We start from the raw sequence: 22,150 nt of genomic DNA on the forward strand, positions 1-22,150 counted from the left end.
TGAATCTATCTATCTATCCTGAATCTATCTATCTATCTATCTTTAATCTATTCTCTACGCGGCTCCTGAGTAGGCACACTCGGTAGTACGGACCTTGGTATACATGTCAAGAGCTTTCTGGAAGTTTTTCTTAGCAAAGAATTGGTTTCCTTCCTCCTTCATGCGGTTTGCCTCCGAGACATGCTCCTCCTCCTCCGAGGTAAGATCTTGACGGTTCGGCTCCGAGGCATATTCCTGAGTGAAGTCTCCGTCTGCCTGGCCTTCCCGTCTTTTTCCTTTCCCTTGCGCGTGCACCGATGCGGTCGCCTGATTCGTCTGTACATCCCCGAGGCAATCCAGGCACCGTATAGACACTCAAGAGACTTTCACAGCAGTACTTGTATCTGTATCTGATTCCTACCATCGCCTGGGCTTCGTATAGATACAGTTCCGTACATGCATATGATACATATACATAGTGTGTGCAGACCTCTCATGAATAGAAGGCCCTGAGAGGCTTCGTGAAGATGGGGCCTCTAAATGAAATTCTGTCTATATATACGCTATAGAACAGCTCGTCAGTCATATTCCGGCCGGCCCCCTCCGGCGTCGTGACATCTACGGTTACCACCCACATCTCGCTATACAACATATACCGATGTGAAGGATGTATACAGACAGGCATACCTACATATACGGGTATACATCTCGCTCACACCCGTACATATTGACGTACATATATATATATAGATATGGGTTAGTACGTACACTCGCTTGTACGTATTTTCGAGGTACTTGATCAGAGAACTCAAACCCGAAGACACACACAGCACCCCAGTGATATGTCAAGAGAACGCTAAATGTACTGTAACCGTTGTGACTGCAATACCTACTGGTACGTCTCATCGCTTAGTTACTATAATGCCTCATATGATGATATAGGGAAGCTAGTCGACATAGAATCGATATACACCACCCAGAGCTAGGATGAGCAGCAGTCCTCGATTACGTCCACTACGAGGTATACCTGTCTGCATGTTTTGGAAAAGTTCTATTCTAGCAGAACCCGAGGCGACGTGAAAGCATATATAAGAAAACACATGAAAAAGACGGTCATACACACCCCTCCATATAGACCCGCGGTCGGCACACACTGGCATCCAGATGCGAAGGCCACTTACCTCTCAGTCACTCCACGGCACGCATGCAAAACCGTGACGAGGAAATCACACCCCTTACCACATCTCGATACGCATGCCTTCGTGTTTATATGAATGCACATATATATCCAATGGTAGGTATAGTTGCACATACATATGCATATATATATATATATATACATACATACAAGCCGATAGACATCAAGGACACCCTCAGTCTTTATAAGTGACAGAATCCTTTCACTTGCGTGTGTCATCCTTCTCGAGCTACCTTTCTCTTGGTCTGTCTCTCACTTTCAAATGCTATTTATGTTAGTCAAATTCGTCACACCCCCAAGAAGAAAACTGCATGCGTCTCTTGCCGTTCACCCTGCACGTACTCCTATTACGTCAAGACCCGAGGGGTCCTTACTTTCTGTTGTCTCTGAGAGACATCTGTGGCCGCCTTCCCCTCAATCCCCTCTTGTAACTGAGCAGCTGCGATTCCGCCTGTGAGGTCCTTGAGAATCGATGCTGTCGTCAGACGTTCATGCTCAACTGCCAAATCAAAGGCAGTAACACCCTAATAACCGTAAGAAATCCAAAAGAAAAAGCGAAAGGAGAAAGACTTGATGAATGCCCGTCTCTTAGCGAGATCCAAGCGGGCTGATCGCTGTCCCGTACATACTTGGAGAAGGCCTCAAACTACGTATACATAAACCTACTCCTCTCTATGTATGTATGTATGTCATTGATGGTGTTCGTACATGAAGACGCACTTCTCAGCCGAGGAAGCATAGCTATGATATGGAGTTTCTTCACTTTATTCCGCTCCCAGAGAATACCTTATGCCATGAAATCTCTCATGCCTGAAGACTCTTTCAGCCTTACTTTGAGGCATCTGCAAGGAAGCGCACCCCTTGCTCTGTTCTGTCGTTCTCAAACGTATTGACTGATATGCGCTGTACATACATGCTCAAGTATGAATACACCCATGTATAAGAATGCCTATCTATACAAAGGAGAGGAAGGCAGTCACCGCGTGAAGTTCCGAAGCAGGCGTGGTAGCTAACAGTTTTCAAGAAAGGAATCTCTTAGCTAAGAATGCGTGGGGAAGGGTGAGGCAAAGCAGTTGATAGCACTAAGATTTCTCAGGTGTGCTACAGGACTTCCCTGTATACACCCGACTCCAAGGTTGCTGTCTCAGTCACACATGCACATCTCCCGCAGATACGTACACCCCTAAGTGTGTACGTGATCAGGTGACAAGAAAAACGACTTCAAAGAGAATCTTCTCAGGACCTTTCTCTCTCACCCTCTCTTCCACACACATGCTGACACCCCAGTAACTATATAGACGTGTACTTCTCATGGGCCCCTCCTCTGTATTTTCACGTCGCCATCAGCCTCCCTGTATATACACTCGTCTAGTAACTCTCTTATGTACAGACATGTATATGTGCGGCAGAAGACAATCGCTGTTGTTCTATATGCAAGAGGGAGAAGCTGCATAGAAAAGTCGTTTCTTACATGCGTAATGACCTTAGGATTCGCTCCTGCTTCGAGAAGAGCTATCACACAAGCATCCGCACCAACTTCTGAGGCACACTGCAGAGGCGTCCATCCATCTGTATCTTTTATATCAACGTCTGCTCCCGCGTATATCAAGTCCAGTACTGTGTCTTCATCTCCTATACTGCTTGCATAGACTAACGGCGGAGGAGGGAGCTGTACAGCAGGATCTTGATCTTCGGAGACCTTTCTCTCTCCTTCGCTTCCTTCGTCTTTTGCTCTTCCTACTGCCTTCTCCATCTGCTCTGACCTGGGACTTTCCCCAGTATTCTCTTCACGTTTTTCTGTCTCTTTGAGCTCCGGTAATGAAGAAGTTTCTTTTTGCTTCGCTTCCTGCTCTTCTCGCCCTTTTCCCTTCGTATCAGATAAAGGCGAAGACGACTCCTTTTTCGACTGAGCTCTCAAGGCTTCTCCGCCATCAGGATTCGCTCCAACGGACAATAGATATCTTGCGGTGTCTCTACAACCCGCAATGATAGCTCGTTGTAAAGGAGTGCCAAAATGATTGGAGATAGCATCTACCTAAGAAAAAGAACAGAAAAGAAAGGGAAGTGAAGGGAGTCAAAACGAGAAGCGAACTTCACAAACAAGTTATCATCGTCAGAAAGGTCTCTATCTATCTTTAATCTATCTATCTATCTTTGATCTATCTATCTATCTAGCCTTCGAGGTGGCTCCCTGACGCCTTGACTGGCATCTCTCCTCTGATACCCCTCTTAATCCGTTGTATGCGAGCAATGGAGAGGCTCAGAGGTGACGGCAACAAGGTGGGCTAGATAGAACTGACGCGGAGAGGCAGACACGTGGCCAAGAATACTGTGTCTGTGTGTATGTACAGCCGATACCTCTTGAACATAGATAAAGAAAGAGAAGAAGGCCGGGCCTTGGTGTCTAAGCTGCATTCTTATCACCGTCATTGTGGGAGACAAGAAGTTAAGGCCGACGTATAGAAAATAGAACTTACAGAACCCCTCCTCACGTGTAGTTGCGGGTGTCTCATTCTTCTCTTTTTTCTTTGTCCGGCAACGCCTACATGTCCACTTCTGTGCATGCAGTAACACATAGACGCCTCTGCCGTATGAGAAGAGGTGTATGTACACAAGAACGGTGTAGAAGGTACCAGCTACCAGCAGAAAGTAGGCAAAGAAGCTTTTTGGTCCGAGGAAAGCGGAGTTCCCGCCTGAACCCGAAACACAGCCACCTAGATATACCAGCCTGTTTGCATGTACATATGTGTGTATAGAATGGATATGTGTAGATACTTACGGCTCTATTTGAATGAAGGACGTTGCTCGGTGTCGTATAGAAACGAAGCCCCATCTTTGCCGCGCATATAAGTCACTGGAGAACGGCTTCCCACCCGTACCGATACAGATATATATACAGGTTCTTTCGAGAAGTATATGCATCTCGTTCACATATGCGTTTGCACCTCGTCCTATGTATAGTCCCTACACATATCTCTGCATGTAGATTTAGCATGTACAGAGAGATAAATTTCCTCACATGCATCTCCACTCGTTCATTAGCCTCTGAAATCGTGTAGAGAGAGAGCGTCTCTTACATGTGCTCCTGCTTGTATGAGAAGTTGGGCGAAGTCTTTTCCTCCCTTCTCTCCCGCAGCAATATGTAAAGGCGTTAATCCATGAACAGTTCTTTCATTGACGTCGGCCTTATGTTGCAAGAGAAGCTTAAGAATTGCTAGGCGCGTGCGAGAAGTCACTTCATAATCTCCTCGTAGAAGAAAGAAGAGAGCCGTTTCACCTTCTATATCTTTTTCTTGAACTAACGAAGGATCAATCCCTAGGAGAATCTCAACTTTTCTCTCTTGTGCACCTGCGCATGCAAAATGAAGTGCTGTCTTACGAGTTCCATCTCGATATTCCTTTAGGTGTATAGACAGCTCATGGATCTGAGATGCTGAGAGAAAAGATAAAGTCGACGAACTATGTGGGGCGGTAGATGAAGGCCGACCACTACGAGAAGATGGTGTAGCCACCTGCAGAGATTCAGTTGTGTTGGAAGAACTGCGAAGAGAAGAAGAAGAGCCTCCCCCCTTGCTCGATGCTTTCTCTTGTTCTTCTTCTTCTCCTTCCTTCTTTTCCTCACAAGGAGAGGCAGAAGAAGAAATCGAGACTAGTGTACGCTGAAATTCCGTAAGATCTCCTGTGAAAGATGTCTTAAATAGCTCAGAAAGTAAAGCTTTCTGTGATTCAAACTGGCCCCCGCCCTTCGCTTTCTCAGCGGCAATCTCTTCTTCGTTCTTCTTGTCCTTCTTTCCCGTAGCTCCGACCGCCGCCGCCATGGTGTATGTCCGAAGAAGCGAGAAAAAGAGATCGCTTCTAGGCTGACAATGGAAAAGAACAGAAAAGAGACCAACCGAAATCTTACTTCCTTCTCAAAAGAAAGGAAAGTGAAGTGGAAAAACCGAGATGAGCTCCGTTTCTCTGTGTGGGTGAAGAACCGCTTTCTGGACGGAGACGGATCGAAGTGAAGAAGATTCCTTAGTACGAAGAAAGAGATGTGGAAGGGGGGCGAAACGGAGGGAGAAATCATCAACACAAGACGTCCATAGAAAAGAACAAACGATTATGCGGGAGAATTTGTACGAAAAGGAGGAAAAAAGCGTGTTTCTATGAACGTGTGTGCCTCTATGGACACGTCGATTGCTTAGGTGTATGTACACCTGGAGCTGACGAAATCTTGCCGTTGGGAAGCTCACTCCGAAGGATCATGAATGTTTCGCGATGGAGTTATTCTCCGAGTTTGCTCCCACAAATTATAGAACACAAACTTCTGGCTCACCACAATGAACGTAACAGGAAGCGGGAGACAAGGAGAGAAACAGACAGAAGCGAGAGAAAACGTCACATCTGGATGTTAGGATCATCGGCGTGTTCTCCGTCTCCCGAGGCAGATGGAAAGAGGAAAGAAATGATCAGAAGTCTCTTCGATCCCTCTACCAACTCACATCGATTTCTACACGGGAGGTAGTGTTGGCTGTGTGTAAGGTGTGTGTCTCTCTGTCGATCGCTCGCGTTTCTCTCCTGTCTCTTTCTCTCCGCCGCTTTCTTCTCTTCGATACATGTACCACTTCCAGCCTCCCTCCGCATGCAATGTATGATCAAGTTGTCTGGCTAGCTACAACAACCTCTTCTACCCTTTTCTTTCTTCTTGCTTTCTTCCTTTCCGGCTCCCCCTTGTGTCTCATCTTATCCGGAAGAAGAACAGATTCATGGAGTCCACCAGCAGAGAGAGATAGAGAAGATCGGAGCACCGAAGCAGAGGTTTCTCATGACGCTGCCGTGGAAACATCGTCAGCCGCGCATGCATGCATGCATGCCGGGACCAAACAATGGGGTCATATCAGACATAAACAGGTAGGAAGGCCCAAGCTCTCCCGTGGAAATCTTGCTTTCCTCTCATCCGTAAAGAACAGAACACATCTCTCAGAGCTCGACCTCCATGAGATCTACAGCTTTGTACTTCGTTCCCCTTTCGACAAAACGGAGATTCCGATGGATCTCTCTCTCTCCCTGACTTCATCTTTCCCCTTACCAGGAAGGAAGCTTCTGTCTTTCTTTCTTGTGACACTGCCCGAGAAGAATGAAATCCGAATAATAAGAAGAAGGAGATAGCGCCATTGTATTGCTATGTTTGTCTTTCTTCTTCCCGCCCTTCACTTCTATCTCATGTGTTACCTCCTCCTATCCAGACAAAACACATGACGCCTCTCGAGAGAAGCCAGGGGAAAATGTCAGGTCTCTTCCACCACAGGGAAGAAGAAAGAGATCGCCGGAATTCGTCTCTTCGGCGAACACTCTACTCATACTAAAGGCTTCTTATTCTTGACGGATTACGGGCTATTGAGTAGCGAAGGAGAACCACTGACATGCAAGAAAATGAATAAGCTTAAGCTCAGGAATTCGAGTCCTTCTTCCTGGGCTTCTTCCTTTTCTCATCGAGGCTGTTCTTCTTCTTCATCTTTGCTATCACCTAAATTCTCGAGGCCAGCGTCTCTCTTCCGTGAAAGTTTTCATGTCTTGTGTCAAAGAAGAAGCTCTCTATTCCGATTACGACAGTCATCCACTCCTCCTCCTCCTCCTTATCTTTCTCCTATCTCTGATGACTTTTTCACCAAGTCTGTTCTCTCCTACCTGTCTCAGGAACTTTCTTCTTCTCCTCCATGCCCCTCACTTCGTAGGTTCGGTTCTCTTTCATCTCCTCTCTCTCATTCACCATCTCCCTCTTCTTCGTCGTCTGCTCTTCAGTCTTCTTGTTCTTCTTTCTCCTCATCTTTCTCTCTCTCTTCTCGCTTGTCTCTCCGTACGTTTTCTTCTCTGTCGACTCCTCTCTGTCTCCGCGGTCCTCCCTCGTCTCCCTCTCTCCCCCTGGCGTCGAGTCAGTTCCTTTCTTCTTCCTTTCCATGTGGAGAGAGAAGTAGTTTTCTTTCTTCTCTTTACTTCAATCAAGAAAGAAATGTCGCTCGCTTGAAAAGCCATCGTTATGGAGGTGTCGTTGCCTTAAAGACACGCGCTCCCAAGTCTCCTTGGTATATAGAAGCTGAGAAAGAATTCCTTAGTGAACGCGCTCAGGTAACGCATCGGCTCTACATACATACATACATACACAAAGAACTCTGGAGTTTACTCTAAGGGCGGAAGGAATCTCTCAAAGAAGATACAGCTGGCCTACAGAAGAAGAAGATGATACAGCGCAGCAGGACAAGTCTCTACATACTATGGATGTATGTATATATATATATATATAGGGAGAGGGAGAGAGAACTACGTGTAATGGTATGCATGGCGATAAGGTTATCTGACTTTCTATCTATCTTCTATCCGAAGTTTTCTTTTCTTTCTTTCTTTCTTTCTTTTTACACTCTTTCGTCCTTTCTTTCTTTCTTTCTTTCACATCTTCAGTCAGTAGAAAAGTGTCTTTCTTCACGAGGAATGCTTTTCGGCTTTTTCCTATCCTCATCTTTTCTGTTCTTTCTTCACAGATTCCAGATGGATATATTGAGAGATGGCATGGAGAAGACCTATCCAAGCTTTCTCCGAGTATAAGACGATGTCTTCATCTTCGGTGTGCATCGAAGAGAGAACTCCATCAGTGGAGAAAATTGCAGTTAAGAAGACTGCTACAGAGAAGGCCTTATGATACAGGAAGCCCCGCAGTCCAGTGTAAGATGACAAGATGAAAGAAACTGTCTCTCTTTAATCTCTCTCTTCTCGTCTTCTACCAATCCATGCAAATACAAAGACGAGGTTTCCATCTATGTACTCATGTATCTTTATTGATCTATCTATTTTGATCTATCCATGTCTCTTTGATCTATCTTTAATCTATCTATCTTTATTGACCTATCTGTCTTTGGTCTATCCATCTATGAACATGCACGCATTACATGGGTATCTTTCAGTCGATCTGCTTGTTGTCTTGACCTATGAATTTGGATCTATCTCCTTCAGGAGCGCCATAAGTTTTCTTCTGAAGTTTCATGCGAGAAATCTCTTCATGGAGGGGATAGACACCCCCAGTCCTACCTGTTTCTCTTTCTTCTTCTTCTTCTTCCTGACCTCTATATCTACCTATCTATGCGTATGATGGTCTTCTCTCTCTTCCTTACTTACATGTCTATGCTGTATAGCCATTTGCTCACCTTCTCTGGAAGTCGACTTGTCTCTCGTTTCGTCTATCTGTCTCCCTGTGAATTTCCTTCTCTATTGGCACTGAAGGTTTCATAGACACTCTTTCGTCTCCTCCTCTGTATACACATCTACCCAAACTGACGTATAGCCAGAATCTTTTCCACCCTTATCTTACTCCCAAGGCCTTTTTTCAAGAGAGAGACAGAGGGAGAAACTGCGACGTCTCTCTTCATTTCTATACACCTTCCGTTCCACGGAGGGACGACACACCTCAGTGCTCTTCTTCACGTTAAAGAGATATAGAGATAGACAGAAAGAGGTAGCTCATTGCAGAGAGGATAGAGAAGGAGCAGAGTCGTTCGTTCTTTCTTTCTTTCTTTCTCTCTCCAGTAGAGAGTCTTTATCATTCTCTAAGACAGGAGTGAAAGGTTCTCGTCATCGTTTCTCCAAGTTTGCTTTTTTCCTTCTTTCCTTTCGAGCTTCTCTTCTCATGTTTCTCTCTCTCTCTTTTGTCTCTTGTCCGTTGCAGTGGCATGCCTAACGGAGAAGATTTTGAATGTGCGCGCGCATCTCTTGAAGCACGTGCGAGATCAGCAGAAGAAGAAGATTCTTTCTATATGGCTATCGCGGCGCCAGAGGATCATGAAGTATCTTTATCGCGTTGACTACGACATGTATAAGCATGCTTGTGAAACGTTAAGTAAGGAGGAGGGCTGACGGAAGACAGAGAAAAGGGCAAGTTAGAGTTCTTCTCCCATTCATGTCTCATAGAGCAGTAGAAGCGCCGAGAAGGAAGAAAGATAGCATGTGTCATATCGGGGACATTTCGGGGAGTGCAGCATAGGTCTCTCAGAGGAATCTGTCTTTGTTCTCTCTAGCGCTATGTTTGGACTTTCTTTCTGTGGGGTGGATGCATTGGAAGAAGTCGTAGGGAAGAGACTCTTCTTCTCTTCGTGGAAGACTTTCTCTCCTCTTCATATCTTCTTCCTTGAGTAATCGCATTTCGCGTTTATCGGTATGCTTCCAAGGGCTGCGTCTGCTATATCTCTATATATGGTGGATGATACCATCTGTTTCTTTCATGGCTTGTACGTAAATAGGTTTATGATGTGCGACTGCATGTGCTTCATTCAATTATCTCTCTATATAAGTATAGATGTAGATGAGGTGTTTCTCTCCTCTCTATGTATATATGAATGTTGTACGACAGCATCTGTTCCTCTCATGTACATCCATAGATCATGTACGGCTGCATCTCGTGTTTCTCTGCATGTATGTGTGTACATATGTCTCTACATCTATATCTATATCTATGCATATCTCGGGGGTTTCGAAAGGAGAGAGGCGACCGCTTGTTGAATCCTACACAAAGGAAGACCTTCCGTCAGTCAAGTGGTGCAGCTGACACATTCCACCTCGTATAGAAGAAACTCCAGGCCGATCTTCACAGTAATCCCGTCGAGTGTATATACACCTTCGCATGCGCAAGCTTACATATACCTGGATACATACGTTCATCCTAGTTCCTACCTACTATAGCATATCTCAGTTGTAGATGTATATATATAGGATGCCAAGCTGTCTACCCTGTAGTCAGTCACGTTGGTATAGGGATAATCCATTGAGCCTAATAGAAAGACACACCGGTCAACGTCATCATGTTCTGATCTATATGTAGACATAGGCTATCTCCAGACGTGTCTAGCTAGCCATCGATTTCTGCAGAGACGAGACAGTTTCTATCGTGGCTTGGTTGTTTTCCCTTTCTTCGCTTAGGACTGAAATGCGTTAGGTTTGCTATCCCCGATTCTCGTGACAGGCAGAGAGTAAGCTAAAGAAGCTCAGAAGGGACATCTTCACGGAACAGCCGTCGTTTCTATCTCTCTCTATATATGCATAGACATAATATATACCTGCATACACCCAAAGTAGATCTCTTTGCATATGTGTGTCATATTCATAGCTCGCTAGATATATGTCCCGTCAGCAACATCTCTATATAAAAGTATAGCATCTCTAGGCCTTTGCATCTGTAAGTTCTCTATCTATCTATCTTTCTTTCTTTCTTTAATCTATCTACAATTTCCTACCTATCTAAGTTCATATATAGGTGTATATCTCGATGAGCGAACTCGCCGATCGTGATAGCCGAGGTGAATCATAGCGCCGTTGGAGATTGGCGTGTTTTCCCTCCCTAAAGAGATCTCCTCCTTGATGCTTCGGGGATGAAAGGAGAGACGAGACACTCGGGATGCTTCTTTTTCTACCTTTCTTCTTGGCATGCATCGATGTATGCTTGCCTTACGTATATAGCACACATCACTGTATGCTAGAAGAGATAAGGATCGCTGTATTTGTATCTGGATCTGTCTATCTCTATACAAGTGTATACAAGCAGATATAGGTCTTATCCATGCAGTGTGTATACGCCCAGGAATCCATGGCGTAGTTACTGCTACAGAGGAAGACTGATAGGAAAAGATTTCCTCCTTCTTGCGTTAGTCTTACATGCGGTGCCTTGCAGAGAATTAGATCTACAGTTACATTGCTATCTCCAGTTCGATCGACTTTATGTGTTGATTGAGCTGCAAGGAGCGAGAGAATCGAAACTTGCGGGTCGAGTATCTTGTTCCATCCAATTTCTTTTTCTTTCTCCTGTCTTGTTAAGGCTATTAGCCCTATAGCTATTGATGGAGATCGATGCAAATTTCTTATCCGTCAGAGACTATGGAAAGGTAACGTAACGAAGGAATCTGCTTCTCTATGAAATACCTCTAGATCTTCTACTGGTATGGAGATTTCTTTCTTCCTCTTCTTGCCCCTATGAGGTAGATTGTTTCATTTCTGTAAGTCCAGGTCTACATGAACTACTCTTCTCTCCCTGTAGCTGTATGTGTACATACAGCCTAGGTATCCGAATCATAAACCTCCTGTCTTCCTTCGCGTCTCCTACACATATACATAAGTATACATGTACCGTGTCAGTGCAGGCAGCCCTTGTATAAGCCTAATACGTTATGAACGAAAATATACGGCTTCGAAACATCGGTTTCATTTTCTGGGGAGTGTATATACACTGCAGTTTCTTGAGTTGTTTGCGAGCCCAGGAAGCGAAAGAGCGAGCAGTTTTGTACTGTCTCTCATGTTTCTATTTATAGCCACACATATACGTTATCTGTACATGGAAGTTCCTCATAGGAAATCGAAGATAGACAGCCTTCCATCTGGATCGTGGGATTTCGATGGAGGCGAACACGCCGGTCTTTCTCTTCTCTTCTTCCATCTTCATCTCCTCATATACTACTACAGTACCTTCTCCTCTCCTGTCTCTTCCGATGTCTCTATCATGTCTTTCTCTCTTTCTCGCTCTTCGCTCCTCTGCCTTCGTGTATTCTTCTTCTCCTCTCCCCGTCCCTTCCTTGTGCTTTCTTTCTTTCTTTCTTATTCATCTTTCATAACCTGTTAGATCTTATCTCTGTCTCTTTTTCAAAACTCTCTTGGCCTCTTGCATGCCCTTCTCATTAATGCAGCTCGATTCCGTCCTCGTGCAATAAAGCAGGAAGACGGGAAAGTCGTTCGATACACCCGACACCCGATGGAGCAACCTGACAGCGCCTGGAACTGTAAGAAGCTTTTCTTTCTTTCTTCATCTTTCTTCCTTCCTTCTCTTCTTTTTCTTTTCTTTCGTTCGAAGAAGATCATCTAGAAAGGAATGAAGAGACAGTGCTCTCTCAGATCTTCTCCACATTCCTCTCTTCAGCCTTTAATGATGGCTCGAGAAGACTGTCACCACTTTCTTCTTTCTCTTCCTCTTCTCTCAGAGCTCCTATAGATATGTATATAGATATGCATGTGTTTCTCGTGTATAGATGAACTGTTCTCCTACTCTCGACCGAGTCTTCCCCGTCCACATTTGTATGACTCTGGATAAATATGGAGGTAAATATACACACCTATGCGTATATGCGCATCAACAGATACATCTATATATGTAGACTTCTAGATAGATACCTACATATAGATGCCTGTATGTATGTATATATATACTTCTTGTATTACAATGAATAGGCATCACTCAAATTCCCTTATTACAGACTTCGTATTCTAAAAGCACTGCGTATAGTTATGTATGTACATGCACGCATACTACTATCTTCACGCGCGACTCTATTCTTATGCACATATCTATCTTTAATCTATCTATCTATATCTATCTTTAATCTATCTATCTATAATCTATCTTTAATCTATCTATCTTTCTGTCTGTATCAATCCCTTTAAATCTCTCCCCATTTCTGTTGTTTCCTGTCTGCTTTGTCTGTCCCTTCTTGCATCAGTACCGAAGGAGCATCGACCGACGATAAGTCGAGCTTGGCCTTACGGTGTGCGAGAAGAGAGAGTGAAGGGAGACTACGTCATTCACAATCCAACCGCGGCAGGGCTTGGCCACTGCCCTGCGCCTCTCTTCTTCTAGCCACCAAGCAGGCAAAGAGATACACAGAAAGTTGAGAGAAGGAGTCCTAGAGAAGAAAGAGAAAGAGAGGAACAAAAAAAAAGCATTAAAACAAGCAAAAGTTCGATGTAGGGTACCTACAGAAGTAGGTGATAGATAAAGAAATTGATAAAGGAGGGAGGAGGAAAAAAGAGACAGATAGATAGATAGATAGATCAAAGACAGATAGGGATTTTGAAGATGTAGGAAGATGGAGAGGTCGAGTGAAGATATAGAAAGCGTGACTAGATAGATTGAATGATAGATAGGCAGATCTAAAAGAAATAGAGAGAGAGAGAGGAGATGAATTTGTAGTGTGGAGAGGTTTATTTTCTGTTTCAACCATGGAGATCATATGATAGGGAGAGGGGACCGATCTTTCGTATTCTCTTCGAATCACGAGAATGAGAAAGCCTTTTCTTTTAGGGTCACTTTCTTCTCCTCCTGTCTCTCCCCGCCTCTTCAAAGAGACGTCTTTTCTTATGATGTCTATAAAGCATGAAAGCAGAGGAGAATTAGAGAGAGAAAGAGAGAAAGAAAGAAGGGGTCGGTCTCTTGTTCACAATGAAGAAAGAAGAGTAAGTTCGGCTCTATACGGAGTGATAGATAGATAGATAGATACTGAAGGGGACAGAATGTCTTCCAATGCCAAAACGCAGGGGTAGAGGAAGACTGAGTAGAGAAGGTGAAGAAAGAAAGAGAAGAAAGAAAAGATGAGAAAGAGGAGTAGAGAAGAACTGCCTTCATCCGGTCTTTCAAGGGTGTCTCTATAGGTAGGCCTCTCTATATACGTACATTAGAATGCTCAGAGAGAAATAGAAACAGAGAAATACATAGATGCTTCCTTCAAGCTAACAAAGGGGATGACAGTCTTCTCTCTTCGTCTCTCACATCTCTTGGGGCTGATCTTAGAAACGTGTCTTTCGTCATCTTCGTCAGTCGTCTTTGAGGAGTTTCTTTTCCTCCTCTTGTTGTCATCTATGTGTCATGTCTCTCTAGCTATCAAAGAGACACGGGTCCCCTTCCCTTCAGTTCACATATGCAGCCGTCCGTCCGGCTGGATAATTTCGTCTCCTTCTGAAGGTGTTGATAAGGCATGCATGCATGCAAATCTATCTCTCAAGAAATCCTTCAGGGGAGAAGGTCTTTCTTACTACGATCACTCCTCTTAGAGAGAATAGGAATGAACTGGTAGATGGAAGGAGAGGGAAAAGCTTCTTAGAGAAAGATCTGCCTCATTGTCTCATCTATCTATCCTACTACTAAGAGTCTCCTTCATTCTGGCAAAAGGACTATCATTCAACGAGGATGAGCTACGCATGCTAGATGCTCTAGATTAATGACACGTCTATCAGCAGGATCATGGAGAGACGACATGCTACTCACAGTCAAGAGAACGGAATGCCCCACGTAAATACGCTCTATATACACATGCATTGAGAGAGATGGCCTAGGTATGCGACTCATTGTACATACTTCGATATAGGTAGATGGATACGAGCACACCTGCTGCATGCAAAGAAGAGGAGAGTGTAGCATGTAGCCAAGGTGTATGTCTCTGTGGAAAGGGGAAGTCTATATCAATCTCGCTATCTATGCATCCGGGAAAGGTTTCTATTATCCACCTGGCACGACGTTCTGAAAGGATCATGAAGAGTTCAAATATGCAAAGAAGGACAGACGCAACAACGCCAATGAATGCGAAGAAGAAAAGAAAGAAAGATGAGAAACAAGGATATGAGAGGATTCTTCTTCACTGATGCCCCGTGTAGCATGCTTGCATGCATGCACAGACGCACGCATGCAATTTCCATAACTCAATGTTGATCTGATCTCGATTAAAAGACCGACGCGGACATGTAGATGGGAAAGGTGAGCTAGACGTGATCTTAAGATGAAGCAGAGAAGAAGCATCGAAACAAAAGACGACAGGCACCGACAAAGAGGCAGGCATGAGTAGTTAAAGAAGATTCTCCTTCGAAGAGTTTAACACTATGATCGAACAGCATCCTTTCATAGAAAGAGATTCCCACTGATACTTCGTTCCTTTCTCGATCTGCAACACATGCACTTCAAGACCAATCTGAGAAAAGATCTCCTCCACACGACATTCAGGTGTATATACACTCCGGTTTAGATACGCCCAAGCTTTATTTTGAGTCTTTGCATGGGGGTCATCCTTCATTATTCCTTGAAGAGATTCAAGCGTCCCCCTCCACGTATGTCTAGACATAAAGAAGGGGAGAGAATCTTCTGTTTTGGGGAAACCATGAGCGAAATCGTTCTCTGCACAGAGCCTGCCTTGAGGGAAGGAGAGTGAAGCGAGATCGAAGAAATGAAGAGAAGGGGCCAGTCTTGAGCATAGCTAGCTAGTCGTCGCATGCAGGAAAAAACAGAGACAGGGGAGAGAAGGCCTTACGGGTCGTAACAGGGGTGGGAAACACTTACGAAAGATCTTCTAGCCAAAGGACCCCTTCATATCATATGGATATATGCATGTCAGTCATATATACATAGGAAAGCATATAGATTGATGCAGGAGAGCATATAGGATATACCTTTATATATATATATATATATAAAGGTATATATATATATATATATGCATACCTTGAGATACAAGGAGAGAAGTGATACGTTCTAATTCTTTCAGGTAGAAATTGAGAGGATGGGCTTCTTTTCTTCTCCTTTGTATTTTCATTAAAGACACTTCATGAGACTCTGTCTCTCTCTCTGTACTTCTTCTTTCTGCTTATTCTCCTCGTTCTTCCTCTACTCTCTCTCCTTGTTCTCCCCTTCTTTTTCTTCTTCTGTTGCATTCTCTAATTCTCTTCTTTCCTTCTTCCATTCAAATAAATCTCATAGCCTTCCGCTTCTCTTCATTCTTCTCCACGTACTCTTTACTCTTGCACTTTTCTTCCCCCCTCTTTCACTCTTTCTTCACAGGCTCACAATTCTCAATCCTATGTCATTCAAAAGAACTCTATCTCTTCTCTTCCGTCTCTCCGTAGCCAAAGGAATCTATCTATCTTTGATCTATCTATGCCGTGAGCCAAGATAGATGACCCTCCTCCCCCCTTACTCGATTCTCTCCCTTCCTTCGGTGGGGAAGACAATTGACAAGGAAATGAGGAGGACCTCTACCCTCTTGTACAGCTAAAAGCCGTGCTACAGTCGATGCTGCATCTTGAAGAAGTGACGATCATCTCCCTCCCTCTTTCTTTCTTTAACCTTTCTTTCTTTACCCTTTCTTTATTTTTTCTTTTCTTAGAGATCATAGACTGTGAAGTTTTGTGTGAGTTCCTCGAATTGTTGCTGCAGTTCTTCTAGAATTTCTCTCTCACTTCTTTCATGTCTTTGGTCACTTTCTTCCTCTTCATTTTGCACTCCTTCTCTTACTTCATTCTTTTCTTCTTCCTCCTCTTCCTCTTCGATCTTCTTCTCTTTCTTCTCTCTCTCCTTCTTAATCTTATCCTCTTCAGCATTTCCGGCCCCCTCAATCTCTTCTTTCTTCATTCCGCCTCCACCATCTATAGGGCATGCAATCGATGTCCTATTCTTCACTCTCGCGAGTTCTTCTTCTTCTCTTTGTTCTTTCTTTCCCTCCTCGAATATTCTCTGAGGGGTTTCTTTCAGATCTACGTCATCCGGAAAGAGGAGACCTCCTTTCTGTAGAGGAAGAGAAGAAGTCTGAAGGCTCGCTGCAACAGGAGGAGTTTCCTTCTCTCTTTCATGATATAAACCATGGAGACTGTTTTCTTTGCATGCACCCTCCCTCTTCAATGCTCCTCTCATTCGATCTTCCTCTTGTTCTGCAGACACATCAGGGAAAGCCCCAGCCATAGAGACGTTTTTATGATCTCCACGGGATTCTTCTGATACCCATGGAGACAAAGAAGAGGAAGAAGAAGGAGACTGAGAAGAGAGGGAGGAGGAAGGATGAGCGGGGGTGTGCCTTGCATCTTTCACCTCATTAAGACGAGCACCGTCCTCCTTCACCCATCCTAAAGCTGCCTTTTCTTCTTCTTTTTCTTCCTTCTGTCTATCTCGATTGGTGTGAGAGGTCACGTGTAGATCAGGTTTTTCTTCATTTGCATGCGCCGCCGTCTCCTTCTTCTCCTGTGACTGCTGCTGTAATTCGAATGAGAGATCGAAAGCAGCCACTTCTTTCTTCTCTTCTTTCGAGTCGAGAGAAGAAGAAGACGAAGGAAAACGAGGAAAGAGACTTTCTCCCTGTAGATTTGCGTTCGTGTGAGAAGAAGAAGACATCCATCCTCCTCCTGTCTTCTCTTGAGAGAGAGGGGTCGGTATAAAAGAAGAAGAAGGTGCAAACGAGCAATTATTCTTGTTCTCTCCCTCGTCCTTATTCTCCTGTCTCGCTTTCTTGAAAGCATCGCCAGATGGAGAGAGAGAAGGAGAAGAAGAAGAATTGGATGGCCACCACGTGGAATCGAACCCACGTGCTGCTGAAGAAGAAGATGAAGGAGGTTCTCCTGTCACTTCAAAAGGCTTCTTGTCGAAGACATTCTCTGGAGAAGAGTGAGGGGGTAGAGAGGGACAAGCCTGTGGAGAAGAAAAGAGTGAAGATGAAGGAGAAAAGGGAGAAGAAGATGAAGAAGGAAGAGGGGGAAAGGGAGAAGAAGAAGAAGGGGGAGGAGGAGGAGGAAGAAAGGAGTATGGAGAAGAAGAAGAGGAGACAGATGGATGTGAGCTTGATGTGACAGAGACAGACGACATTTGAGGTTGGGGTAAAGAAGAAGAAGAAGATGGATATGTAGAAGAAGAGGAAGAAAGAAGTGAAGAAGAAGGAAGAGAAGTAGTAGAGAGAGCCGCAGAGCTTTGAGAGGAGATACAAACTGTCAGGTGGGTATGACTTCTAGAGTGAGAAGAGGTGAAAGAATTGTCAGAAGGCTTGTCTGAGATAAGAGAAGGAGACGAAGATGAAGAGAAAGGAAAGAAAGAAGAAGTCTCTGCGGAAGCACACACTCCAGAGAAATCCTGTTGTCGTTGTAGAGCATTGTGCAAGCCTTCTTTCTTCTTTTTCTTCTCCTCGTCCTCTTCGTCTCTCTTAATCATCTTCTTCTTCTCATCTTCTTCTTTCCTCTTGTTCTCTTCTTGAAGACCCTTGCTCTCGACATTCATCCCTGAGACACACGAAGGAGAAGAAGGAGGAGACAGTGGCGACATAACAGAAAAAGCATTCGATCCGTCTAAAGAAGAAGATGAAGAGGAAGAAGAGGGAGGTAATAGAGCGAGGTGATTGATAGGAAAGAGACCCAAACGAGGGGGAGGAGGAGGAGGATTCTCTTTGATCAATTCATCGAAGGCATGAAAACGCCTACTATTATCCTTCTCCTGAAGATCGGGTGCATGCATCTCTCTAGTGTCATTTAAGCTAGGATTCTGAGGAGTGAGAGAAGAGAAACTACCTCGGTGCCGTCTCTCTTCTTGTGAAGGAAGTTCTTTTAACTTATGTAAAGAAGATGAACCGGGAGTGCTGGAGGTAGATAGCTCCGCAGAAGGGAGACAAGGTTCTTCTCTTTTCCTCGTCACTCCTTGCCCTGTCGAAGACGACGAGGAGGAAGATGAAGAAGAAGAAGTATTGAAAGGGTCCGAAGAAGAGACAGATTGAGATAAAGTTGGAGAAGACGAAGAAGAAGAAGAGGAAAAGATGCTGCTTGAAGAAGGGTGAGACGTAGGGCCCGAGGGTTTCGTAAGAGGAGGGATATTCTGAGAGAAGAGAGAATCAAAGGTAGGAGGATTAGGCTCGGATACAGAAGAAGTAGAAGAAGAGGAAGGAAAGAGAAAAGCAGAAGGGAGAGAGGCATTTTGATTTGGATTGGGGGAGATCCCAGAGCCATACGATGAACGAAAGATGTCTTCTAAGTTGTCTAAAGATGGCCTTGTCTCACTATGATGTAGAGAAGACTGTGAAGGCTCCTTGCTATTCTTCTTCTTCTTCATTATCCCTTCTTCTTCTTCTTTGCCATGAGAAGAAACGAAGGAGGAAGAAGAAGAAGCAAGAGACGACTTCTGAAGAGAAGACTTATCTGGCTTCACCTCACCTTCTCCTAGATCAAGAAGCTCACAATTGATTCCTGGAGAAGAAGAAAAAGAAGAAGAGAACGGACACCCCCCTGCTCCTTCTCCTCTGGCCTTCCCTGTCCAGGTGTCGCTGCTACTCGAACTCTTGGGAGGATCTGGAGGAGGTGGCAAGAGAGAACAAGGAAACTGCGAGGAAGAAGAAGAAGATGACGGGTGAGCTGGATTCGTCTTAGGAGAGATAGAAGAAGATGAAATGGATGGCGTCGACTTCAAATTCCCATGATGAAGATGAAGAGGTTTCGGGCTGATCATCTGGAGCTCTCTTTGGCTCCCTTGCTTTCCAACGGTCACGAGACCTCCTCTTTCTTCTCCTTCTCTTTCACGTGTTCCTTTATTTCCTCCTCCTTCTTCTTCTCCTCCTTCTCCTCTATCTGTCCTTGTCTTTTGTCTATCTCTCTCTGGTGAGAGAGATAGAAGATTACTAGTATGACGTTGACTATGAAACGCGTCAAGACGGGGAGAGTCCCTGAGAGAAGGCTTTCCTACGCTCTTCTGATGCCCGCGAAAAGAAGAAGAGTTCGAGACACTTGCTTGATCTCGTGAAGTAGGAGCTAGAGAAGAAAGGCATGCATCGATTTGATCCGTTAACTCGAGAAGAGAAGAGACACGTGGAAGATTCAATGCTAGGGTATTGTCATTCTCTGATAAAGATTCGATAAGAAAATTCACACGACGCCTTGCCGAGTTCAACTTGGCGATCTTCGCTTGAACTTCTGACGGATTACAGGGTGGAGATGTCTCACAGACTAACAGAAAAGCACGGAGAGATCGCTCCTATACAGAAAGAGGGCAGAGGCAAACGACCACCTAGTATAGGTGAGACAAAACTCACCCCCTCACACCTATCCATCATTCAAATAGACAGACATGTACATATAGAAGTAGATAGGGAGAGAGAGAGACACACACACATGTATATATCACATGTCTACGTGTACATACCTCTATCTATACATACAGAGATGTATAGATAGATCTACGTGGAATGATGTATTTGAGGGTATACGAGAGAGGGATGTGAAGAAAGGGAGGATCCGAGACCCCTAGAAAAGAATGTGTGGGCTTTTGTGTCGATCTCTTCGTAAATAGTGCAACGTCCATAGAACGAGAGAGGATCTGCTCTTTTCCCCACGTCGTGTATGCGCTGATGTGTGCATGAGACAGAAAGAGAGAGAGAAAGCCAGAGAGAGAAAGAGACAGACAGAAGAAGACAACGAACTTGAGAGAGAAGAAGAGACAGAGAACCCCACGAGTATTGCCAAGTATGAGAGCACACGTATAGACACCGCCTACGGGAGATACACAGACACACGTCTATACATGCATGGGTCTCTCTACAGATACATGTATAGAGAGATAAGTGGAGATATACAGCGCGTAGACGACAGAACGATTTGTCATGAGAGGAGAAGAGGTCACTCAAATCTTCGAATGTGCAGGTACGATAGGATCATGGAAGAGAAGGTGAAGAGAGATCCTTGGTCTCTCTGTTGATAAGAGAAGACTCATCTAAGAGCTTGGCAATCCATCTGTATGTGAAAGAGTTTCTTAGACCCCAAGGTTTTCCTCCTCTTCTTTCTCCACTCTTCTGACGAGCCTGAGATTCTAGGCTCATTCCTTCCCAAGCTAGTTGATATCACGTAGACACACAGACGAATGTATAGAGATACTCTGGTGTATATACACATACACTCCAGATCGAGAAAGATGAAGGTGTGAATGACGACGAAGCGCATGGAAGACACCAACTCGAAAGAAAAGATCTGCAGAGAAGGGATGTAAACTTTTATGGAAAAGAAGAAGGTCAGTCAAGATATGTTTTAGTGAGTAAAGCCTTCAGGCCATTGGATACAGAAATAGAAATGTAGCCTTACATATCGGATGGACATATAGACAGGAGGATCAGGAGATTCTCTATTCTATATACACATGAGATAGAGAAAGAAATGTCTCTATCGTCATCCTCTTTAGAGAAAGAAAAACGAAATGTCTCTATTCTCATTAATCTCTTTACCTCCTCGACTGTCAAAGGCTTCTGAGAAGAAGGTGAAGGAGGAAGAGAATTCGATGGATTTTGAGAAAAGGACGAATGAAGATGATGACTCCGAATATTAGCCGAAGACGAGAATGACGTAGGTGGTGTCGTGACGAGACTCTCCCCTTGGGGCTTCGGGCGGGGAACTCGAAGGGAAGGATCAAAAGCAGGAGATTCCTACAGATGAGGAAGAAAAAGAGACAGTGACTGCAGAGAGAGGAACATGTATCGATTTGGAGAGACAAATCGATGATGCGTGCGGTATCTGTTCATCTTAGAAACGTTGAGATATCTTGAAGGTTGAAAGGAACAGCAAGAGTAGATACAGTGAAACCTTTTTCTCACGTAAATTATTCACATCGAAGCTTATCTCCTCTACACATGTATAGAAGCAAGATCTATAGAGATATAGGTACACACACGATACACATGAAGAGTCTGCTAGATATCCATACACGGAGAGATATAAGTGAATCTATGTATATATATATAGAGAGAGTGAGAGAGAGAGTGAGAGAGAGAGAAAGGAATGAAAACACACGTATAGAGATATTCACGAAGACTGAATACCCTGATAGGTAGTGAACGGTGATAGCTACACACATGTGTAGATATATGAGTATGTATAGATCTGTAGATCACACATATATGTATGCATGTCTATATCGTATCATCGAAGCTTCTCGAGAGAAAGAGCAAGAAGAAGAAGAGCATAGTCGTCAACAGCATTTTTGGGTGAATGCCTAACCTCAGCATTTTTCACCATAAACTTCATAGAAACATCGACGGAAGGAAACTCGACGCCTGCAAAGAAAGTAAAGAGAAGAGAAGAAAATCTTAGAAAAGCCAAGCAGGTTCAATTCCTCAAAGAAGAAAAAGAGAGACGAACACAGGAGGCAAGAAATAAGGAAATGAAGACACCCTTGTCTAGACGTACAGCAGATACCATACACATCACAACATACTTGAGAAAGACATATAGACAACACGTGGAAATGTATACATAGTTAGCTATAAAGACAAAGAGAGAGAAAGAGAGAGGGAGGCATCAAGGCGAGCACACTACCTTTCAGCTATCGATCTGTATGTATCTTCGATCCATCTATCTATCTATCTGCAATCTATATGTCTCCCGTTGACCTATCTTAGTCTCTTTTTATCTATCTATCTATCT

The 22,150-nt window shown here is 44.1% G+C and overlaps 3 protein-coding genes across 3 annotated transcripts in view; 1 reads left to right on the forward strand and 2 right to left on the reverse strand.

Moving 5' to 3' along the window:
- CSUI_006583 (tetratricopeptide repeat-containing protein) overlaps window positions 1-5,851 on the reverse strand; it is a 9,255-nt gene extending 3,404 nt beyond the window's left edge. Inside the window, exons 1-4 of the mRNA XM_068066739.1 lie at window positions 4,255-5,851; window positions 2,649-3,212; window positions 1,552-1,701; window positions 94-315 (exon numbers count right to left, since the gene is read on the reverse strand). Of these exons, the coding sequence (XP_067921282.1) occupies window positions 94-315; window positions 1,552-1,701; window positions 2,649-3,212; window positions 4,255-4,995 (1,677 nt within the window). The 5' untranslated portion in view covers window positions 4,996-5,851. The remainder of the gene's footprint in view (window positions 1-93; window positions 316-1,551; window positions 1,702-2,648; window positions 3,213-4,254) is intronic.
- A 253-nt stretch (window positions 5,852-6,104) lies between these two features.
- On the forward strand, window positions 6,105-16,500 carry CSUI_006584 (ribosomal protein s15). The gene is made up of 8 exons (XM_068066740.1): window positions 6,105-7,285; window positions 7,696-7,876; window positions 8,874-9,044; window positions 10,121-10,170; window positions 11,013-11,079; window positions 11,875-11,967; window positions 12,682-14,708; window positions 16,473-16,500. Exons 1-7 carry the CDS (start codon window positions 6,593-6,595, stop codon window positions 12,816-12,818), a joined length of 1,392 nt encoding a protein of 463 aa, XP_067921283.1. The 5' UTR covers window positions 6,105-6,592; the 3' UTR covers window positions 12,819-14,708; window positions 16,473-16,500.
- CSUI_006585 (transmembrane) overlaps window positions 14,269-22,150 on the reverse strand; it is a 10,495-nt gene continuing 2,613 nt past the window's right edge. Inside the window, exons 6-8 of the mRNA XM_068066741.1 lie at window positions 21,725-21,780; window positions 20,956-21,153; window positions 14,269-19,715 (exon numbers count right to left, since the gene is read on the reverse strand). Of these exons, the coding sequence (XP_067921284.1) occupies window positions 16,104-19,715; window positions 20,956-21,153; window positions 21,725-21,780 (3,866 nt within the window). The 3' untranslated portion in view covers window positions 14,269-16,103. The remainder of the gene's footprint in view (window positions 19,716-20,955; window positions 21,154-21,724; window positions 21,781-22,150) is intronic.

Source organism: Cystoisospora suis (genome assembly GCF_002600585.1).
Source record: "Cystoisospora suis strain Wien I chromosome Unknown contig_3356, whole genome shotgun sequence".
NCBI classification, from domain to species: domain Eukaryota; phylum Apicomplexa; class Conoidasida; order Eucoccidiorida; family Sarcocystidae; genus Cystoisospora; species Cystoisospora suis.